Source organism: Cavia porcellus, unplaced genomic scaffold (assembly GCF_034190915.1).
Source record: "Cavia porcellus strain 051 isolate PalLab524CR breed Dunkin Hartley unplaced genomic scaffold, mCavPor4.1 scaffold_3, whole genome shotgun sequence".
NCBI lineage: Eukaryota > Metazoa > Chordata > Mammalia > Rodentia > Caviidae > Cavia > Cavia porcellus.
The window spans coordinates 86,482,238-86,502,422 of NW_026947486.1; the positions used below are offsets into that span (position 1 = coordinate 86,482,238).

Below are 20,185 nucleotides of genomic sequence, written 5' to 3' on the forward strand. Positions count from 1 at the left end.
CAACAGTCCCTTCAGCATTTGTTATTGGTTAATTTCTTGATGAGAGCCATTTTTTCTGGAATGAGACAATATTTCAATGCTGTTTTCATTTGCATTTCTCAAATGACCAATGATATGGAACATTTTTCATACACTTACTTGCCATTCGTATTTTTTCATTTGGGAAGTGTATAATCATCTCAGACACTCACTTTTGAATTGGGTCTTTAAATTTGGGGCACTTAATTTTTTTCAGTTCTTTTTACACTCTACATAAATGTCCTTTGTCTGAGGGACAGTTGGCAAAACCTTTTTTCCCAATCTCTGGATTTTCTTTTCACTCTGGTGATTTCTTTCAATGTGCAAAATCTTCTTAATGAGACAAGATTCCAGTTGTTGATTTTCTGAGATACTTCCCATGCAGTTTGGTTGGAGCTGCTCCCTCATATCTTAGTTGGATAAAAGCTTGTACACTAGAATGGTTTAATGAAATAACAGTTGGTGGCCAAGTCTAGCCAACTGTTTTTGTACAGTCCACAGCATAGCAGTAGCTTTTATACCTCTAAATCAATGAAAAAAATTCAAAGAATAATAATATTTTGGGATGCATATTGCAGTATTCACATGTCTGTGTTCATAAATGAAATTTTATTTAAGTCATACTTATTTGAATATTATTTATAGCTGCTTTTGGTTATAAGTTAAGTAGTTGTGACACTGACAGGCTGTCAAAGGTTAAAATATTTACAGTCTGGTCATCTACAGAAAATAATTGCTGGCTCCTGGGCTAGTAGGGGTGGAGAGTACAATATTACCGAAATAATTTTATTTATTTATTTATTTTGGTACCAGGGATTGGACTCACGACCTTGAACTTGGCAGAAAGGCTCTTATGCTGCTGAGCTAAATCCATGACCCTTATCTAAGTAAGTTAGATAACTTAGATAATTTAGACATCAGGGTCATTTCTCTATTATAAATAATTAAAAAACAACTGCTTTAAATAAAATACTGGACTACATTTTCCATGGTATTTGAAACCACTGTTCTATTCTTGCTTCATACTTTGTCATGACTGACATCTAATTATTTTTTTGTTTGATAATTGACTTTCCCACTCTGAGACCCCCATGATTATTATATTTTCTTTTTCATTGAAGTCTAATTTACTTTTAGGACATGAGGTGGAGCTGACTTCTCTAATTCAAAATATTTGTAGATATTTATAAAGTATTGAAAGTTGCTGTCTTCAGTATTTACAGTCAAGTATTTTAATTTGTTGTTTGTTCAATTGCAATTTTCAATATTTTATTTCATCACTCTGCTTTTTATCTTTGGGGCTTATGATTACATGTTGCCTACATTCCTGTGAGTGGCTTCAATAGCAGTAGTTTTCTCTGCTTGTCCTGCTGCTGCTTTCTGCATTTCAACTCCCTCATCTCTTCTGCTCTAGCGCCTGCATCAGTGTATCTCAGAGTTTTAAGTCTTTTCTGTTTGGTCATCATTTAACACCATCTTCGTTTTCAAGACAGTTTTTATATTTTGCTTCAATTCACTTCCTGCATTAAGCTGACTCTTACTTTGCATGTTTCTGTTCACAGTTTTAAGATTTATTATTTTAGGCTCTTTCATATTGTTGAATATTTTTAAGATTCTTCATTGAGATTGAAATGTGTTCTTGCTTTTTTACGGCTTTGGAATTGGTTACATGGAGGGGTTTTTAATCAAATGAAGTAACCGGTTTTTATTTTCTATTTTCTTCTTATAGATTTTGCTAGAATATTATGTGCCTTTTGCATTCATTCTGAAATACTTTACTCCCCTAGGCTAGCAATAAGAACTACGTGTTGAGAGAAGTGAGGATTTTGGGTGACGGACTAGGTTACCCAATTTCCTAGTTCTTTAAATTGCTTTTTAAAAAAATAGTGATGCTTTTGGATAGGAAGATTGATTATCCTTTGATTTTTGATTCACTTTTATTTCCTGCAATGCTCTCTTGCTTCCTCCTTTCTCTTGAGTAAGAAGTCCTCAACAGACAATTCTTTGAAGTAGCAACCCCATGACCTTAGCTAAACCTTCTCTAGGACAGTAAAGCTAGTCATGTGCATTTGAAAGCACTGCTCTCTAGGAACTGTCAGTGCCCTCATGCTCCCTGTCTGAGATCTATTTTCAAGATGTTCCCATCAAGGATGGGATTTCTTACTGGAAATTACTTAAAGAATTCCAGTAAGTTAGGCCCCAGCTCTTATACTTCTTTTTCTGCTTAGTATCGCACTCCAGTTCTGGCACAGCCTGCAGAACTAATTTTGCTTAATTTGAGTGTTTACTTCTTTACTTGTTAAGTAATTTAAAGTTTTTGGGTGTTTATCTTTCTACTTGTGTGTAAAATTTGTGGAATTCTCTGTGTCCTAGATATGCTACTGAAATGGGTAATGTGTGATATTATCTCTTTGTTGATTTGAAGAGATGATGGAGAGATTTGGATTTAAGGGATCAGTGCTTCCCTAGAGGAACTCACAGTTCACTATTTGTTGATATTTTTCTTTTTATATAATACATACAAAGATACATACACATGAATATTGTGTACAAGTGGAAATGTATCTATAATGATGGGTATATCATACAACTTTATCTGCCTTGTGCTTTTTCTATTTAATTCCATGAATATAAGTAGACCATGGTTAAGGCTATCATTTGTAACTAAGAATAGAGCCGGTTTTACTAATACTGTGTTTTATTTTCTGGTATACTTTCTGAATGCTCTTCATGTAATTCTTCCACTTAGATTTCTTTGGCTTAAAGTAGTGATGGCAAATGTAATTAAACTTCTGACCTAATTCTAATTAAAGAACTCAGACTGAGTAGAAAAGCTTGTTTCATTTGATTACTTATATATTTTAGGGATGTGGGACAGGGAAGTTATGACATCAATGTTTTGCCATTCTTGGTTTAAGATTTTGTTTTCTGGGCCCAGGGGTTAGCTCAGTGGAAAGCGCCTGTGTGGCAAGTGCAAGGTTGTGAGGTTGATCAAGATTATGTTTTCTGATAAAATGCAAACAACCTAAGGAAGACATCATATATTAAACTGTGTCACGTCTAAGTGTACTTTAGTGTGAATAACTTAATACATGGTTACAGGCTTAAATAGGTAGCTGGAAGTAAGACAGATACTGTACAGGAATAATGAAGATGGGTTGGATATTCTGATAGAATGGGAGCAGCCCCTATTTGGCTCCAGTCAGTGATTGTCATATTATCCCTGTTGTATTAAAGATTAGAATAAAGCTTGCCACATATTAGGTACTGCATAAATGTGTACGTAACTGGATGAATAAAGGTCTTGGTGATCCCAGATCTTTCTGCTTTTGAAGAGAAATCAGAAATTTCATGCAAATTGTAACTTTCATGTAAAATTTCAATTTAAGTTCTTAGTTTTTGACAGCATTTATTAAATTCTATGCATGACAGTCAATAACGGTCCAGACTCATCTCTGATTTCAGTTTCCTTAGAGAGGCAAGAGTAGGTTCCTGATTTGGGCAGTGTAGCAAAAAAGGGAGATTAAGATTGTGAGCTTTAGTAATGAAGGGGAGCAGAGCTAACAGGTTGATATAGTAACTGAGCTCATTATGCCCTTGGTCTCATTAGCAAGAATGCTGATGAGATAGTCAATGAGCAGTATAAATATTTTTATTTTTTTTTCCTGCTTACTTAATCACTAAGGACATGCAGATTATAATTGCCTATAAAAACAGGGCTATATTGTTTTGTTTGCTATGTATACTAGTAATGAATTATGTTTCTTTTAGGTCAAACAATGTCTCCATCAATGAGTTCCATTTTCTTCATTTTATCATTTTTTAAAAAGTGTCATCTATAAAATACACGACTTCTCTTTTTTGACAGGTTCTACATTTAATATTTTACCAATTGTAAAAAGAATTGCTGCCTAACAGCAAGAGTTATATGTTAACTAAGACCAGGGCCAGATTTGGTCAAGGAAACAAACTGAAAACATAACAGCAGAGAGAAAGGGAAACCAACGTTACTAATGCTTTGTTTGGGTTTGTTCAGTCTTGGAACACACTGTGTTTTAGGCATGATAAGGAAAGGATCCATTTGTTCCATCTGGCTTTCAAATACTCCCACAGTCTCTTGTGATGGTAAATCTTAGCTAATGTCATCTCTGTAGCATCCTATATAATAATATTCAAGCATGTACTATTATAGTGCAGAAAAGCACTGAATATTCATAGTGCTTTATACTTTTCTCCTCTGCCATAAGATATTTCACCTAAAATCAAATATTTCTATGAGGTACACAGACATCTGTCTCTTTAACTACTTAAGGACTAGCAGAGTATATTTACCACCACGATCACAGTATTAGTATTTCAGTGTTTGGTAGGATTCAAGATTGAAGTCTTCTGTTTCTCTGCTTTTCTTTGATGGGAGACTTTTTATTGGTCTGTTAAGATTTTTTATTTCTTCACAATTCAACCCAGTAGGTGAAATGCATTAGGGAATTAATCCATTTTTTATATTATCCAATTTTCTGGCATATAATTGTCCATACAGTAGTCTTTTATATTTCTGTTTTATCTGTTCCTCCCATTTTCTGCCTTGGATAGCACGCCACCATATTCCTAATTCCTGAAGCAGACAATTTTTCTTTATCCTGCCGCATCTCATCAGTTATTAAGTTAAGAGTGTTTTATCCTTCAAATACTTCCTAGTCCCATCTCCTTGTCCTTTCCCATAAGTTTATGTTTTCACTGTCATTCACCTATGTTACAGTTATAGTCTCCTAATTTGTTTTCATGGCTTCTATTTTACAACTTCCATCATTCTGTCTGCCAACCCCAACTTCAATATTGCCATTAGAATGATTTTTCTAAATATAAATTTGAACAAATAATTTACTTGCCTTAATAAAAAGCCATAAAAGTTTCCTTACTTGTTCTTGGAATAAATTCCAAGCTCCTTACCATGGCTTAAATTATGTTTCATGATTTGCTTGGTACACATCTGCATTTCCTGTCAGCCTTCTGAAACTTTTCTTTCTTTCTTTCTTTCTTTCTTTCTTTCTTTCTTTCTTTCTTTCTTTCTTTCTTTCTTTTTTTTTTCTTCCTTGGGTATTATGATATATTTTCACTTGTTGAAACATGAATTTCCCCTTTTTTTGCAGGACATACTTCTGAACCACAAGTGAATGAGTCCTAGCTCTGTGAGATGACACCTCTTAGTGCTGACTGCAATGAATCAGACGTTCCGTTGGTGACATTGGCTCTCTCCATTCCTATGTAGGCTGCCCTACATAGAAATTATGTTGTATTTCTGAAGTTTAAAATGGGTTAGTCTGACATCTGTTTAAAAGCCATTTTTCTAATTTAACTTATTTTTATTCATGTCAGAGTAAATATAACCTAACAATTTTTGCAATACAGATCTAAAAATATTCACATAACAAATTGATCTATCTATATTATATATTTTGGTGAGCTAGAAACTATTAGATGAGAATGAAATTTCTTCTTTCTGGAAGAGAATTTACATTGTTTATTTTAAAGCCATAGATTTATTGAGAGATAATTTTTTTGAATTTGCAAGATTAATTTGTGCTGCTCCAAAATTTCTTAAGCGTGTCAAAATCCAAAATTACAAACCTGTTCTCTAGGCCCCTTTCAGTATGCCTTTCAGTGGATATTTATCTATTTCACAGACATTCATTTAAATTTTCTTACTCAGGTTAAGATAGTCTGGCATGAGAAGTTCTTAGTAAGGTGACTGCCACTGCTTAGGACAATAAAATAATTTCATGACTCAAGACAAGGGTTAAGTATGCGCTATTTGTTTGTTCAAGAAATTATGCCTTTTTAGCTTGTGTTAAATAGAAGCATCTTGGAGCTCTGAGGGAAAAACAGGTACAGGATTTTTCTTTCATCAAAATGCTTTCAATCTGAACAACAGATGCTAATTATAGTTCTTGAAATTAATTGTGTATGACATGATTTCATCCTCTCCTTTTAGTATGTTTAATTTGGATTGGATTTATACTTTTTCTGATATGTAAAATACCACTTAACACGTTGTAGAAATAAAACTTATGGAACATATTGGGTCAAAAGATGATAGAGGATGTATATATAAATCTTTTTTATTAAACAAGGATTGTGATAAACATATGGGTGGCAGATATACAATTAGACTGAAGCTAGACCATGTTTTTGCAAATCTTTCCTTAAAGGTATTGCTATCAACTTGGTAGGTTCATGAATAGGAGAAAAGTCAATTCTAACACAGAATCTGCCAATATTATTATGATTGGGCCTATGACAATGAACTGGAAGAAGTAATGGTTATTAAGCATGACACTAAGAATAGATATGTTCTATAGAATAGTATAAAACTTTTTATGCTGAATCATTTCTTAAATGTTATAAACTATAATATACTTTAATGAAAATGTTTTTCAAACTAGATGGGGCCTCCAGAGAGAAATACAACATTATTTTAAGTGTCATAATATTACAGAAAAAGGAAATTAATAAAATGAAAGCAAAATGACAGCTATTTTATACCAGGCAGAAGGAAATAGCAAACTTATTGGAGGTTTGTTATGAAACAGATATCCAGGCTCTGAAAAACTATTTTTTGGTGATTTTGGAAAGAAAACAAAAGCAGCTCATGTTAAGATAAATTATATGTTCATTATGATTACCTCAGTTTAAATTAAAAATCTTCATAAAAATCCTGTTCCACTACTAACAGTCATTAATCTTTATTTAGACCTGCTAAGCAAAGTCCTGGTTACTTTACGTGCTTCTAGGCATTTAATTATATAAAAAAAAATCCCTTAAGGAAGGTATTAGTGATATTTCCATTTTGTAGATGAGGAAACTTAGGCACAGAGACCAGAATGAAGTTTCCAGTAATTCATAGAGATGATATGCAATAAGCATGTATATCTATATTTAGCAAATACTATGTGAGGGGGCACTGTGCATCTGCATTCATTGGGTAGCATGTTTCACTTGTATTCTTTCCATTAAAAATGTATAGTTCTTGAATTTTCCAAAATTAGAACATACACTTGCATTTCACTTCTTCTTTCTATAGGGAGATAAATATACTTTCTCTGTGAAGTTGGCAAGATGAATACACTCTTCTCATTTGACTTTATTATTTTAGGTATGTTCTTAGTTCACTGAAAAAATAATCACAGATTATGGGGCAGTTTGAGTTAATACAAAAGAGACAGAGGATAGCATTGAAATCAGTGTTCCTCAAATTTAGAACGGAGGCAGCAATGTGAATTGGCCCTTGGCCTTGTTGAATAGTTTTATCTCTAAACTTTGGATCACAGAACAAGACTCAGCTTTATCTTTCCAAATTTTGTATGGTTATATTCATTTTATCTAGGTTTTTTAGGTATAGACATTATACTTTTCAAAATTTACAGAATTAAACGTTTCCATCTTTACAGTTTGAACTCTATCTGCATACACTATCAGTGGTATGAGACACTACTGATTTCGTTGAAAACTAAAAGGATTAGTCATGTAATTAAATGATGGTATTGAGTATGAGAGCAAGAAATTCCTGCTCCCCAACTTAATCACTGCAACAACCCATTTAACTCCAGGTACAATATAGTCCTGTGAGTTTCTCTTGTCTCTTACGCAGACTGCTGACTGTTGGCAAACTGGATCAAAGTATCTGATTGCCAGAGACTCTGTGTTTTTGCCCTGCACAACCATTGATAAAGCACCTTAACCTCACCTTCTCTTGATGCCTTGCGTGTGTATCATCATCTGTCTTCCTGACTAGTACTTCATATGGCTTATTTGTAAATTCAAGTAAATGTGCTTCTGACTGACACTGATGCATCACTGATGTCAAAATATCAGAGAAGATGAAGCATAAGGACATAACTTTTGATTCAGATGGAAAATATTATAGATTTATGGGGAAGGGATGACAATAGGCATTCCATGACATCTTCATATAATCAGCATCTCTCTGTGCTTCTTTTTACCTTTATGACCTCGAAACTTATTCAATGGAATTATTTTCTTGCTGATCCAAAAAGTATGGTGAGTAGACATGGGAATGGGAATGGTTATCTGAACAGCTCAGCTCTGGCTTTTCACATACTGGATTTCCACTGCTTTGCAATGATCATTTACAGAGCCATAATGCACAGAATGTCTATTGATGTCCCATTGATATCGATGAGATTTCCCTTAGTGGATTGAGGGCAGCACAGCATATGGCTATTAGTAACTAAAGGTTATGTATAATGGATAATAGAGGAAAATGAAATAGCAAAAGGAATTTGCACGGGACACAGAAGCAGTAAATAGTTTCAGTGAAAGATTTTACTTGGGTTATGCACCTACTGCAAAGGGGATTGAAAAAAAAAAGATGACTTAGACTCAACAGAAGTCTAGACTGAAATGGTTTTATATTCTGAAATATAATGCTTTTTATTTCCAACACAGAAAGTCATTTTAAAATCATCTTATATATTACAGTTCTTATGTGGTGTCGTTGACTGGAATGTGTATTTATGAGTTCTCACTCTACCATCCTGCAATGGTCAGCAATAATGGCACTGATAGGACAAATCGAGGAAGAGATTTTCACTGATTTATACAAAGCCACATAATTTCCAGATCATGACAGAACCTAGAAGAAAGTTACAGTGTTTGCTGTACTCCTCATTTTGAACCCATTCAACCTACTGTGCCAACATTGGTCTGCTAACTCTGCATCTAAAATTCACAGTAAAAAATGTCGAACGATATCTCTAAGCAGTTAACCTATCCTAGTTGTGTTCACCATTTAATGGAAATCTGGTATATCTAATTACATTTACAATTTAACAAAAAGGTCAGCTGGTAGATTTATTTAGTAGAGTGCCAGAATGACAAGAACGCCTAATGATCAAGGCTGTATGCTGTAGAGTTGGCAGGCTGTCCCTGAAAGCCCAAGATTCTTACTTCTTAGTGATAGGATCTATTGTTTGCTATACTATGGTTTCCTTATAATACTGATGTTTATCCACAGGAACCTAAAAACCCCAATTAGTGTGAACACTGTGTGCCATAGCATGAGTTAAAAGAAATGACATCAACAAGTACAAAAGAGGGAATAGGGGAACCTAGGGAAGAGGCGGGGAAGACAAGGGATTAAAAAAAAAAGAAAGAAACAAGCTGTATAGGTACGTGTAACCACTCCCCAAGATGTTTGTAAACTGTATGAACTGCAAACATGGACTAATACATGTTTGTAAAAAGACTGTGAGAATTAAATGAGTTCATACAAGCAAATTATTTAGTATCATTCATTTTTCTTAGATGTGTGCAGGGCTGATGTGTGCCAGGGCTTGTTAATAAAATTAAAAATCAGAAATAAAATGTGTATTCCTGAGAACTGGTGAATTTTGTTTTTTGTCTTTTTCCTTTTTATCGGTACCAGAGATTGAACTCAAGACTGCCTGCTTGTAAGGCAGGCGCTTATGCCGCTGAGCTAAATTTCCAGCTCTGAACTGGTGAATTTTACTAGGAATAGCAGTAACAGTGGCGATAGTAGAAGTAATACCATTTGACTTCTATAGGCTATTTGATATATCTTAGGTTGTATTCCAAGTGCTTTGGTCATATAAGTGATGGTAAACCTATGGCATATGTGTCACAGTGGGCATGCAGAACCCTCTGTGTTAGCATGCAAAGCAAGTTTTCCCAGCAGCAGAGCATCAAACGCTCATTAATTTTTTTCTTAAACTAAAACCTCAGTATTCAGGTTTAATTGCAGTGTAGGCAATTGCAGTGGAGATAAATAAGTGGCTGTGGAGTTGCAGTTTGGACACTTAGTCTCTAAAATGTTTGCCATCACTTATACTATCTCATTTAATTCTCAGAACTACCCTATGCTATAGTGACTATTTTAAACCCATTTTACAGATGAGGAAATGGAGACCTGAAAAGTTTAAGTAACCTACTTAAAATAAGCACTACAAATTTGAAAGTCTATGCTCATAACAGTATTTTATTTCTATACTGGCAGGCCATTGCTTATCTCTTCATAAAGGCAAACCTTGAAAATTACTTTTACTTATGAAATAAATATGCAATCCAGTTAATCAGATCTCAGAATAAGCTCTATAATTTTTAATATAGAAATAGCTTTTGTAATAAATACAAATACGGTTTTGAACATGGTACAAACTCAGGAATAAAGTGATTGTTATTATCTGCATTTGTTTATACCATGGTTTAAGGATTTCACCTAAAATACTGTTTCTCTGTAGAGTAACAGTTAAGAGGAAATTATCTGCAAAACAAAATATGGTTTCAAAATGAATTAAGAACATTTTAAAGAATCTCAACTGGGTCTGATTGTACAAGCCTATAATCCTAGCACTCTTGCATGCTGAGGCAGGAGGGTCATAAGTTTGAGTCTAGCTCAGGGAACCTAGCAAACCTCTGTCTCATATATATAAAAAAAATTAAAAAGGCCTGGGGATGTAGGTCAATGTGAAACCCCTAGATTTAGTTCCCAGTTGCAAAAAAAAAAATACACTATGGTTTTTAGTGCATTTAAACTTGTCCAATTATTCCTCATTTTTAATGATTTCATATTAAAATCATGTTTAAGTTGCAGCAATTTTTTAAACTCTTCTTCTGTGCCTTCAGAAATACTTCTCATTACAGGTAAGAAAGTAAACACAAATATTAGTTTATAATGAAATGCCTGCAATGAAAGGTACATTTTTGGCATTATATAGTAATATTATCCATAGTTAAAAAATGTATTCAAATATTTCCAGATGGCTTGATCAATACATGAAAGAGAATAATTAATATTACCAGAAGTTAAGAAGTTATGCTGCTTACATTGGCAGTAACTTTGCTACCATATATGTATTTACCACCCTGTCTTATAACCATCCCCAGAAACAAGTTATGTGAACTTTCTTATTGTTGACACTTTAGATAAGCAGGAATCAACTAAATATGGTATATTATTTATAATGATAGGGAAGTCTCAATCTCTATCTACCTCTCAGAATCATATTCATTGGGTCTTAGTAGGTCATTCTGCTCAATTGGGAAACTAGTTTAAACTTAAAAAGAAGTTACTAGTGAAATATCTGGATAGATTTTTTTCTAGAGCTACCACAAAGTACATGTTTCTTAAATTAATTTACATTTTAGACTGCGGTGGTTACTCAAGCAAAGAAATTAATATTCAGTCAAAATAATGTACCACCAGAAAAATCAATACAATTTGCTTTTAAAGGAGAGTGACTTTAATGAGGGTGACTCAAGGACAAAAGCAATATTTCTTTTAAATGTGCAAAGAGTATCTTACAATTGTTTTCTGCTTTGCATTTCCAAACATAGTATATGCACAATTTTTTAACTGGTGAAAATAAAGGTATACTTTTTTGGTTCCAGTGTACAATTCTGAATTCCTAGAAAAAATTATGTCTTGAATATTCTGATGGCTTCGAAATAACTATTGCTTTAATGAAATTGCTACCTGAGAATTTGGTAGCAACATTATTGTTTATCTATAATGTAAGAACCTATTGTAGATTAGCACTTATGACTTCTAAGGAGAAAACCATAACTACTTTTTAATTGAAAGGAAAATGGTTAACTATAGTAATTGCAATCAATAAGTCTGGGTTAGGCAGTGTAAATATTTCTTCTCAAATAGCATCCCTTACTCTCTGCACACTATTTAAGGTTAGGAAGCGAAAGAAAACCTAATTAGAAATCTATTTGTTATTTATAACATGAAGCTTTGCTTCAGATTTGTATATACAAGAGTTGAGAGAGAAACCCTCACCCCACCACAATAAAACAAGACTTTGATTAAAGAAAATGAAGGCATGGAGAAACAGTCTTACCAATCACGTAAGCTAGTAACAAGGCCAAAGTCACTGTTATGGCAGTGGCGCTCAGGGCTGTGCATTTCCAATTGCAGCACCTATAAGGTTTGTTAAAGGTGAAGGCAGGTCTGGAAAAGGTGCTTCGAGGAAGTGGCCTGGGAGGGGGCGAGTACACGGTATTGGACGTCAGAGGGTAGTTTTGACTGGCTGCACTGAAGATAGCAGAGGAACCAGATCCGTGCTTGAACAGGAAATGCCTGTGGGGGAAAGAACAGCAGAAGTGTGGACTATAAACACCACATCCAGTTACAAAACAAATAAACAAAACCAAAACTGAACTGACTTCAAACAATCATGCTTTGAGGAGCTCAGAGGAACTGGGAGGGGCACAACAAAATGTTCACACACTGAATAGGCAACTAAACTGTCTTTTGTGGTGTTTCTCTGTACTTTCCTTATTTAGACCTTTAATTAAGAGATTTTGCGTTCCAAGACTTGCTGGCTGGTGAGTATTAATACTCCACTATACTCTATTATATACTCCATTATATACCTTACTTTAATTATGATTGTCAAGAGCTGATTTACAAACAGACGCATTGTCGGCATTTTTGTTAGACATCAGTGTTTGAGATTTTCCTATGAAAGCTTAAAGACAAGCTTTCATGGGTATATTTTCACCAAATGTTTTATAAACATTATCAAACATATAGCTAAGTTGAAAGAAATTTATAAAGAATACCTATATTTATTTCACTAATTCTACAATTGACTATACTTAATTTATCATCTAGTTTGATATGTTTAGACATGTGACTATACTTAATTTATCATCTAATTGGGTATTTTTATAGATTTGTCAAAATAAAATTTATGCATGATCAATGTTAAGGGTACATTTGGTGAGATTTGAAAAATGCAATCCTCTGTGCAAATTAAATCCATAACAAGCTGTGGAACATTCTCATTGTACCTTCTAGTCTTTTCTATGTAAACTGCTATCTCCACTACCAGACACACCCACTGTTCTGTAGTTCTTCCACCATACTTTTTGTTTTTATCAGTTGTAGAGATTCATACAAATGCAGTCAGGTTGCTACCATGTTTGAATTACTATGGGATGATTATTGATGGTTTCATGATTATTATGATATGGACCTTTCATAAAGAGTAGTGATGCATTCACAGAGACGGAATGCTCAAAATCAAAAGTATTTTATGCATAAACTTTATACTCACTGAGTGCTAGATACTGTGTCGATTGCTCACTAACTCATTTAGTTAATTTAGTCTTCACTTTAATGAAACACTTATGTTGGTATCTTCATTGTACTTGTAAATAATTCAGGACTAAGGAGGTCAACAATTTGCCCAGATTCACCTGGCAGTTGAATGCTAGAGCTAGAAACAGAACCCACCTCACACTCGTCTCAAAGTTCTTGATCTCCTCTAGTATTGTCTGGGGAAGTAAAATTAATTGCTAAACAAAGTGTATTTTAGTGCTACACATGAGTATATGACACAAAAAAAGCTTTTACTGCATAAAAATCCAACATTACCTTATATGTGTAACATAACGTCCAAATGCATAAATCATTAAGATGATTCTAAGACTTAGTTCAAGCTTAAATATGTATTTAAGGGAAAAAAGCATATATGATAAAAGAAAACAGTTAAAAATCCTGCACCCACGTTAATGTAAAAGATCCACAATATAAAATATTGCTCTAGCTCATGAGGTTAAAGATGTTTTAAAGGGCTGTGTTACAGAGAAGAGTTGAGAATTAGGAGTCTTTCTGGAAGGCAATTTGTCTTTATGCATCAAAAGATTTTATATATAAATATTTGTGTACACAATAATTATGCATATAGGAGTTTGTCCTCAGGAAATGATGTCCATGACAACTTATGTATGAAGCTATTCATTGCAATATTATTTATAATATGCAAAGCAGCCCATCTAAATGCCTAATACTATAGCTGATATTTTACTGTCAATTATTTATAAATACATAATATAGTACAATCATTATAAACAGTGTTCTAAAAGAAAATCAGCTCACTAGGAAATGTGTTTAAAAATACTATTAAGTGAATGAGCATGCCTTAAAAGACTAAGGGCAATAGGATATAATTTTTAAAAAAATAGATATGTTCTTGGAAAAATAATAATTTGCATTATGATTTGATGGGAGGGGTATTTTCAGAACTTTCTGTCATATGCTTGCATTGACTTTGTAACTAAGATCAAAAGGATTGATGGGAGGAAAGTGAGTAATTCACTGGACAGAGCTAATCACAGGAACAGTTAGCTCAATTTAAGTGAGTGTGATTTATTTAGCACTAAAAAGGGTCACATACCAATTTAGCCACTTTATATGCACTTATTTGATCTCCATATGTGTGTGAAGCTGGTACTACTGTCCTAATCTTAGAGGTGATTAAACCGAGATTGAAAAAGGGTTAGCAGAATGGAGTGGTAGTAATTATCTATTGTAACTAATACATAACATATAATTAATCCTAATAACTATCATAGTACTGATAACGGATAACATTTGAATGCTTTTGCCAAACACTATTCTAGACAATTCAAAATATATCACTTATTTTTGCAACAATCTTATTATAATTAATATCACCATTTTACAGATGAAAAAACAAATGCATAAAGGGGTAAAGCAGCTCTTCTATGGTTAAACAGCTAGTAACCAGTGAGGCAAAGACTGGTCCAAGGCCAATGCTTTCAACCAGTGCCCTATACTAGGATTGTTCAGTAAATGAATACATTAAAATTTGAATTGAAGTCTGTTTTGACACAGAAGTATTCAGATCAATTCAGCATGGAGGTGATTTTGAACTAAATCACACTGTTACTCTGTTCCCTTTGGAACTAACAACAAGAATAAAGCTCACCCAATCAACTTGTAAAGCACCATCGCAGAAATAACACAGAAATCCAATTCCTTCATTTTGCAGTTATATACTGAAGTTCAGAGGATAGAAGTAACTTACTTCAAAATAACACAGCTAGTTAATTGCAAAAAGTTGCTATCTGGGACTTCCAAAATAATGTATATTACATTCCCCTTTGCAAGCTGCCAACCACAGTCTCCATCAGATTATCACCAAAACAAATGCTATCTGTTCAAATATGTATTATGTCATATGTTCCTGTAGTAAGATTAAAAGACTTTTTAAAATTTTTGATGAGTTATTAAACATTTAAAGAACCTTCTTTTTAGTTAACAAGAAATAGTTATTGTTGTTTTTAGGGCACATATTTTATGCCCAGGATGAAGAAATATTATATAAATGGTAATAAGAATACATAATTTTATGGGATGGGCGATTCACGGCACTGTACTCTTTCATTTGATTGTGCTTCTTCTTTAGAGCTTTGAAATAATCTCCTCCATGCCATAAAGAGGCAGATTTCTTTTTTAATATCTGGTTAGCTCTCTCAGTGTGTGATTTTCTTTTTGATCATCAAATTTTTAGCAAGAAGTGTAGTATTTTATAGGCAGCACAGTGGAGCAGCTTCCTTAATTTCTTATCCTTGTCATGTGGTAACTTTGGAGGTGATAAAATATCACTTACATATAACTAGTCCCGTATATCAACACTCTCATATTTTCCTATGCTATAAACGATAAACTCAGCTGTATGGAGATCTTTTACTCAACGTTTGGAGATAACATTTTCAATTCTTTGCACACTTATAGAATTTTGAGACCCATGTAAATGACCCAATATGTTGGGTATTGATTTGGCTTGTTTTATCATTAAGAAGTAGAAGAAAGACAAAGATAGATGGAAAATTGTTGGTTATTATGATGGCGATTACAAGCAATAGTCAATATCCCTAAGCACTGCAATTTCATCTGATGTGCAGCAAAGGAATTGCAAATGCATTTTCATAAGTAAAATATTATAACATAATGAGTAAATTCACAGTTATGTAAGAGGAACATTTAAACTAGTTTATGTTTGAATGGAAAACAAATCACAATCCTCAGTGAGGGTAGATGATAAAATGAGTTCATACACTAAGGTTCTTATTTTCTTATTAACAAAGTCAGATTAAGACTCTATGCTGAAATCGATCTATACTTTGATGTGCTTCATGAAAAACAGAAATGCAAAGGCTGTGTCTTGCCACAAGCTTTGAAGTCCATTGTTGGGAAGTAAAACCAGCACCTAATATGTTTTCATAGTCCTAGAAAAAAGTAGGAAAATAAAGAAAAATGTGCAGTGCTAGGCTTCAGCTATGTGCTCATAAAATCAGATCATCTGTTTAAGCACATTGCTTTTCCCTGGAGACCTAAGGATATATCAAAGTGTTGCTATCAATTTCATACAATTGGGGTTTTTTCTAAAAGCAAATGATAAAAACGCAGTTCAAGAGTTTATGTGTAAGTGGTACTCCACTTTGCATCTGTTTTAATATCCAAATTCAAATGTAAAAAGCAAAAGCAAGATATTGGAAAAAAGGAAATGGGCATATAAGGCAAATTAAAAAAAATGTTTTTAAGACTGATGCGATCCAGCCATGGTAAATGGGAAAATAACAAATGCTCCTGTAAGGATTTTAAAATCACCTATAAAAAGGGGGGAAATGTTCTCTCTGTAAACCCGGCACACTGCATAATTCTGAAGGTATCTGTTAACGTTAAATAATGTGATTTAATGTGGCGCTTAAAGTTATACTGGAAGCAGACAGAAATCTACAGCTTTTTAACAACAGATGTGTAAATAACCAATATTTCTTTCTTTTACACCTTATAAACATTCTATTGAGACACATGTAAACTGTATTCCTGTAGCTATAAGCACTACATTCATTTTATATGCAGAAGAAGGAATTCAAATTACTTCCAGTAGTAGCTGAATTTGATTTTTTAGAAAAAGTTACAATACCACACTTGGGAAACACAGTGAAATTCAGGTATTTATTTATTTTAAAAAATTATTAAATTCATTTCATTATGATGTAAACAGGTAATATAAAAGATACCACACTAAATATTTTTAAATGCACATTTCAGTAAGGAAAGTATATTTACCTTGTTGTATACAAATATTCATGACTTTTCTTCTTGCAAATCTGAAACACTGTGCCTATTAAAAAACTCATGATTTTCATATTCCTCAACAGCTCCCATTCATCTCTTTGTTTCCATGATTTTGACTACTCTACATTCTTATATAAATGGAGTCATACAACATTTTTCTTTTTGTGACTGGCTGATTTCACTCAACAGAATGTGTTAAAGATTCATTCATGTTAGAATAAATAACAAAATCTCATTTTTTGGCCATACCAATCCACTGTATGCATATGTAACATACTGTTTACTTCTTCTTCAGCTGATGAACACTTGGGCCACTTTCCCCACTTTGTTATTAAGAATGATCTTTCTATAAAAATAAGGGCACAAAGAATTTTTCAAGGTCTGCTTTCAGTTCTCTTGAAAAAATACCCTGAATTGGGATTGCTGAATCATATGAGAGTTTTATTTCCTCCACATCTTCTTAAATACTTATTATATTCTTTTTTGTTGTTGTTTTCGAGTAATTATCAAAAAGGATACTAGGTGACATCTCATCCTGATTTTGATCTGCATTCTTCTGATGACTGGTGATGCTGAACATTTTTTCAACTGCTTGGAAATTATTTGTCCAATGTCTTTGGAGAAATCTCTATTCACATATATTTATTCTACTTTCTCCCAAAAATCCATGAATGTGAAAGAAAATGCAATTCTGTGTCATTTTCTATTCTTTTTATTTTGTTTTTCATAGGATCTTTCAAGTTACACATCCCTCTAAACCAAGTATCAATATAAAGTCTATAAAACATCATTCATAATTTTAAAAGCTTTTAAAAGAGTTTTAGAGTACCTATTGAAGCCTTAATTTTATGAGGCCTAAGTCTTTGTCACATAATATATTATCAAGTGGAAATATGCTCTATATTGTTATTGTAAGTTTCTTACTTTATGAATAAGGTAGTCAGCAGAAACAGTATCTACTCTAACTTCCTTTATACTGCATATTCCTCAAGAGTAGGAAAGAAGTCTTAAATTCTCAGTATGTTGTCTATTTTGAAAAAGGTACATAAGCAGTATACATTGATTTGTGTAAGTCTTTGTTTTTTCTAAGAGGCTTTTGATTAATATGCAGAATGAGTATATCCTGGGGACTCTAAAGTAAAGTACTTAACTCCATTGGTTTGTTGAATGTAAAATAACCAAACATTTTCATTTCCTTCTCACATAATCTTACAAAATAAATGGGCTAATCAAAGAAACAGTTTATTTATAAACTATTTTGAGATATTTTAGTAATGAAGTAATTACCATTAACAGAAATAATAATTTAAAATTCATCACTATAAATGACAACTTTCCCTATAATAATGACGATTTTCTGAACATGTAATTATGTGCGAAGCACAATGATAAAGTATTGTGCATGTTTTTCCTGAATCCTCCTAATTACCATATAAGGTAGATATTTTTTGCACTTTAAAGATAGTATAACCAATGGTTAGTTGTAAAGACTGTATAAATTTCTGAAGATTGCACATATGCTAAGAGATAGAGTTGAAACAAACTCACTGAGAAAGAAATTAGGGAAAGAATGACCTTCACAAAAGCATCCAAAAATAAAATACTTAAGAACTGATTTGCAAAGGAAGTAAAAGATCTGTATATTGAAAGTTACAGTACTCTGTAAAAGGAGATCAAAGAACATATCAGAAAATGGAAAAATATCTCCTGTTCATGAATAGGAAGAACCGACACAGTGAAAATGATCACACTCCCAAAACTGTTATACAAATTGAATGCAGTCACAATCAAAGTACCATTAGCATACCTCGCAGAACTAGAGAAAACATTCCTAAAACTCATTTGGAAAGAGAAGAGACCTAGAATAGCAGAAGCAATTTCGGAGAACAAAGGCAAGTCAGGATGCATCACAACCTCTGACTTGAAATTATCTTACTGAGCTCTGTGATGAAATCACAAAGGTAAAGGTTAAAAAATAAACAAATAAACAAACAAAAAGCCAAAAAGGAAAACACAGATCTCAGGATGAACAGAACAGAATAGAAGATATAGACACAACTACCGACACACTCAGCCATCTTATCTTTGACAAAGGGGACAAACATGTTCACTGAAAGAAAGATAAGTCTCGTTAATAAATGGTGGTGGAAAAAGTCTCTCTACAAGTTAAAGACTAAAAGTAGAATCATGTCTATCACTGCGCACTAAAGTCAAAATGGATCAAATATCTAAATATTAAAACAGAAACACACAATCTACTGGAAGTGAAAGCAATTAGAAATCGTGAAGACAAACGTAGGCAGAGAGTTCATGAACAAAACCCAAGCTGTATAGTAAGCACTTCAAAGAATCAACAACTGGGAACTCATCTTATTACAAAGTTTTTGAACACTGAAAGAAATCACCAACAGACTGAGAAGACAATCCGCAGACGGGGAAAAATTTTAGCCAATCTACCTCAAACGAAAGACTTGTATCTAGAACCCAATGCAAAAATGGGCATCTGAGATGAGTTATGTACTTCTCAGATGAAGAAATATAAATCTCAAATAAATATATGAAAAATGTTTAACATCTCATTGGTAGTTTGAGAGATGCAAATTAAAACAAGAGCTTCCAACTGACTCCAGAGAGAATGGCTACTATCAAGAAATCAACCAATTAGAAATGCTAAGGGGCTGTGGGGAAATAGATATTCTTCTCCACTGTTGGTGGGAGTGCAGCTTGGTGCAACCTCTGTGGAAATCAGTATGGAGAGTCCTCAGAAAGTGAGGATTAGAGATCCCCTTTGACTCAGATATTCTCCTTCGGAAGTTCTTCCCAGAAGATTTAGAAACACTGTATCATAACAATGTATGTATGTCCATGTTTATAGCGGCACAATTTATAATAGCTAAATCTTGGAAACAACATAAATGTCCATTAACTGAAGAATGTATAAAAAAAGATGAAGCATTTTTATATAATGGAATACTATTCAGCCATAAAGAAAGATAAATTTGAGATTTTTATAGGTAAATAGATGCAAATTGAGACCATACTCTTAAGTGAAATAAATAGAATCTCATGTGTAAATATCATATATTTTCTCTGGTGTGAGAAGCTGAAAGAGTAAATAAAATCTGGAATGTACAATACATATTGTGAAATGAAATGAGACGCAATTGTTTAAAAGGAATGAGGAACTGGGATAAGTATAAGGGGAAAAGAAGGAAGGGAAAAGGG

The 20,185-nt window shown here is 33.2% G+C and overlaps 1 protein-coding gene across 8 annotated transcripts in view; it reads right to left on the reverse strand.

Annotated features, from left to right (window-relative positions):
* Tenm1 (teneurin transmembrane protein 1) overlaps positions 1-20,185 on the reverse strand; it is a 757,085-nt gene that overhangs the window by 299,191 nt on the left and 437,709 nt on the right. For all 8 annotated transcript variants that reach the window (XM_063246384.1, XM_063246382.1, XM_013147982.3 and 5 more), the window contains one exon: positions 11,904-12,142. In XM_063246384.1, the coding sequence (XP_063102454.1) occupies positions 11,904-12,142 (239 nt within the window). The remainder of the gene's footprint in view (positions 1-11,903; positions 12,143-20,185) is intronic.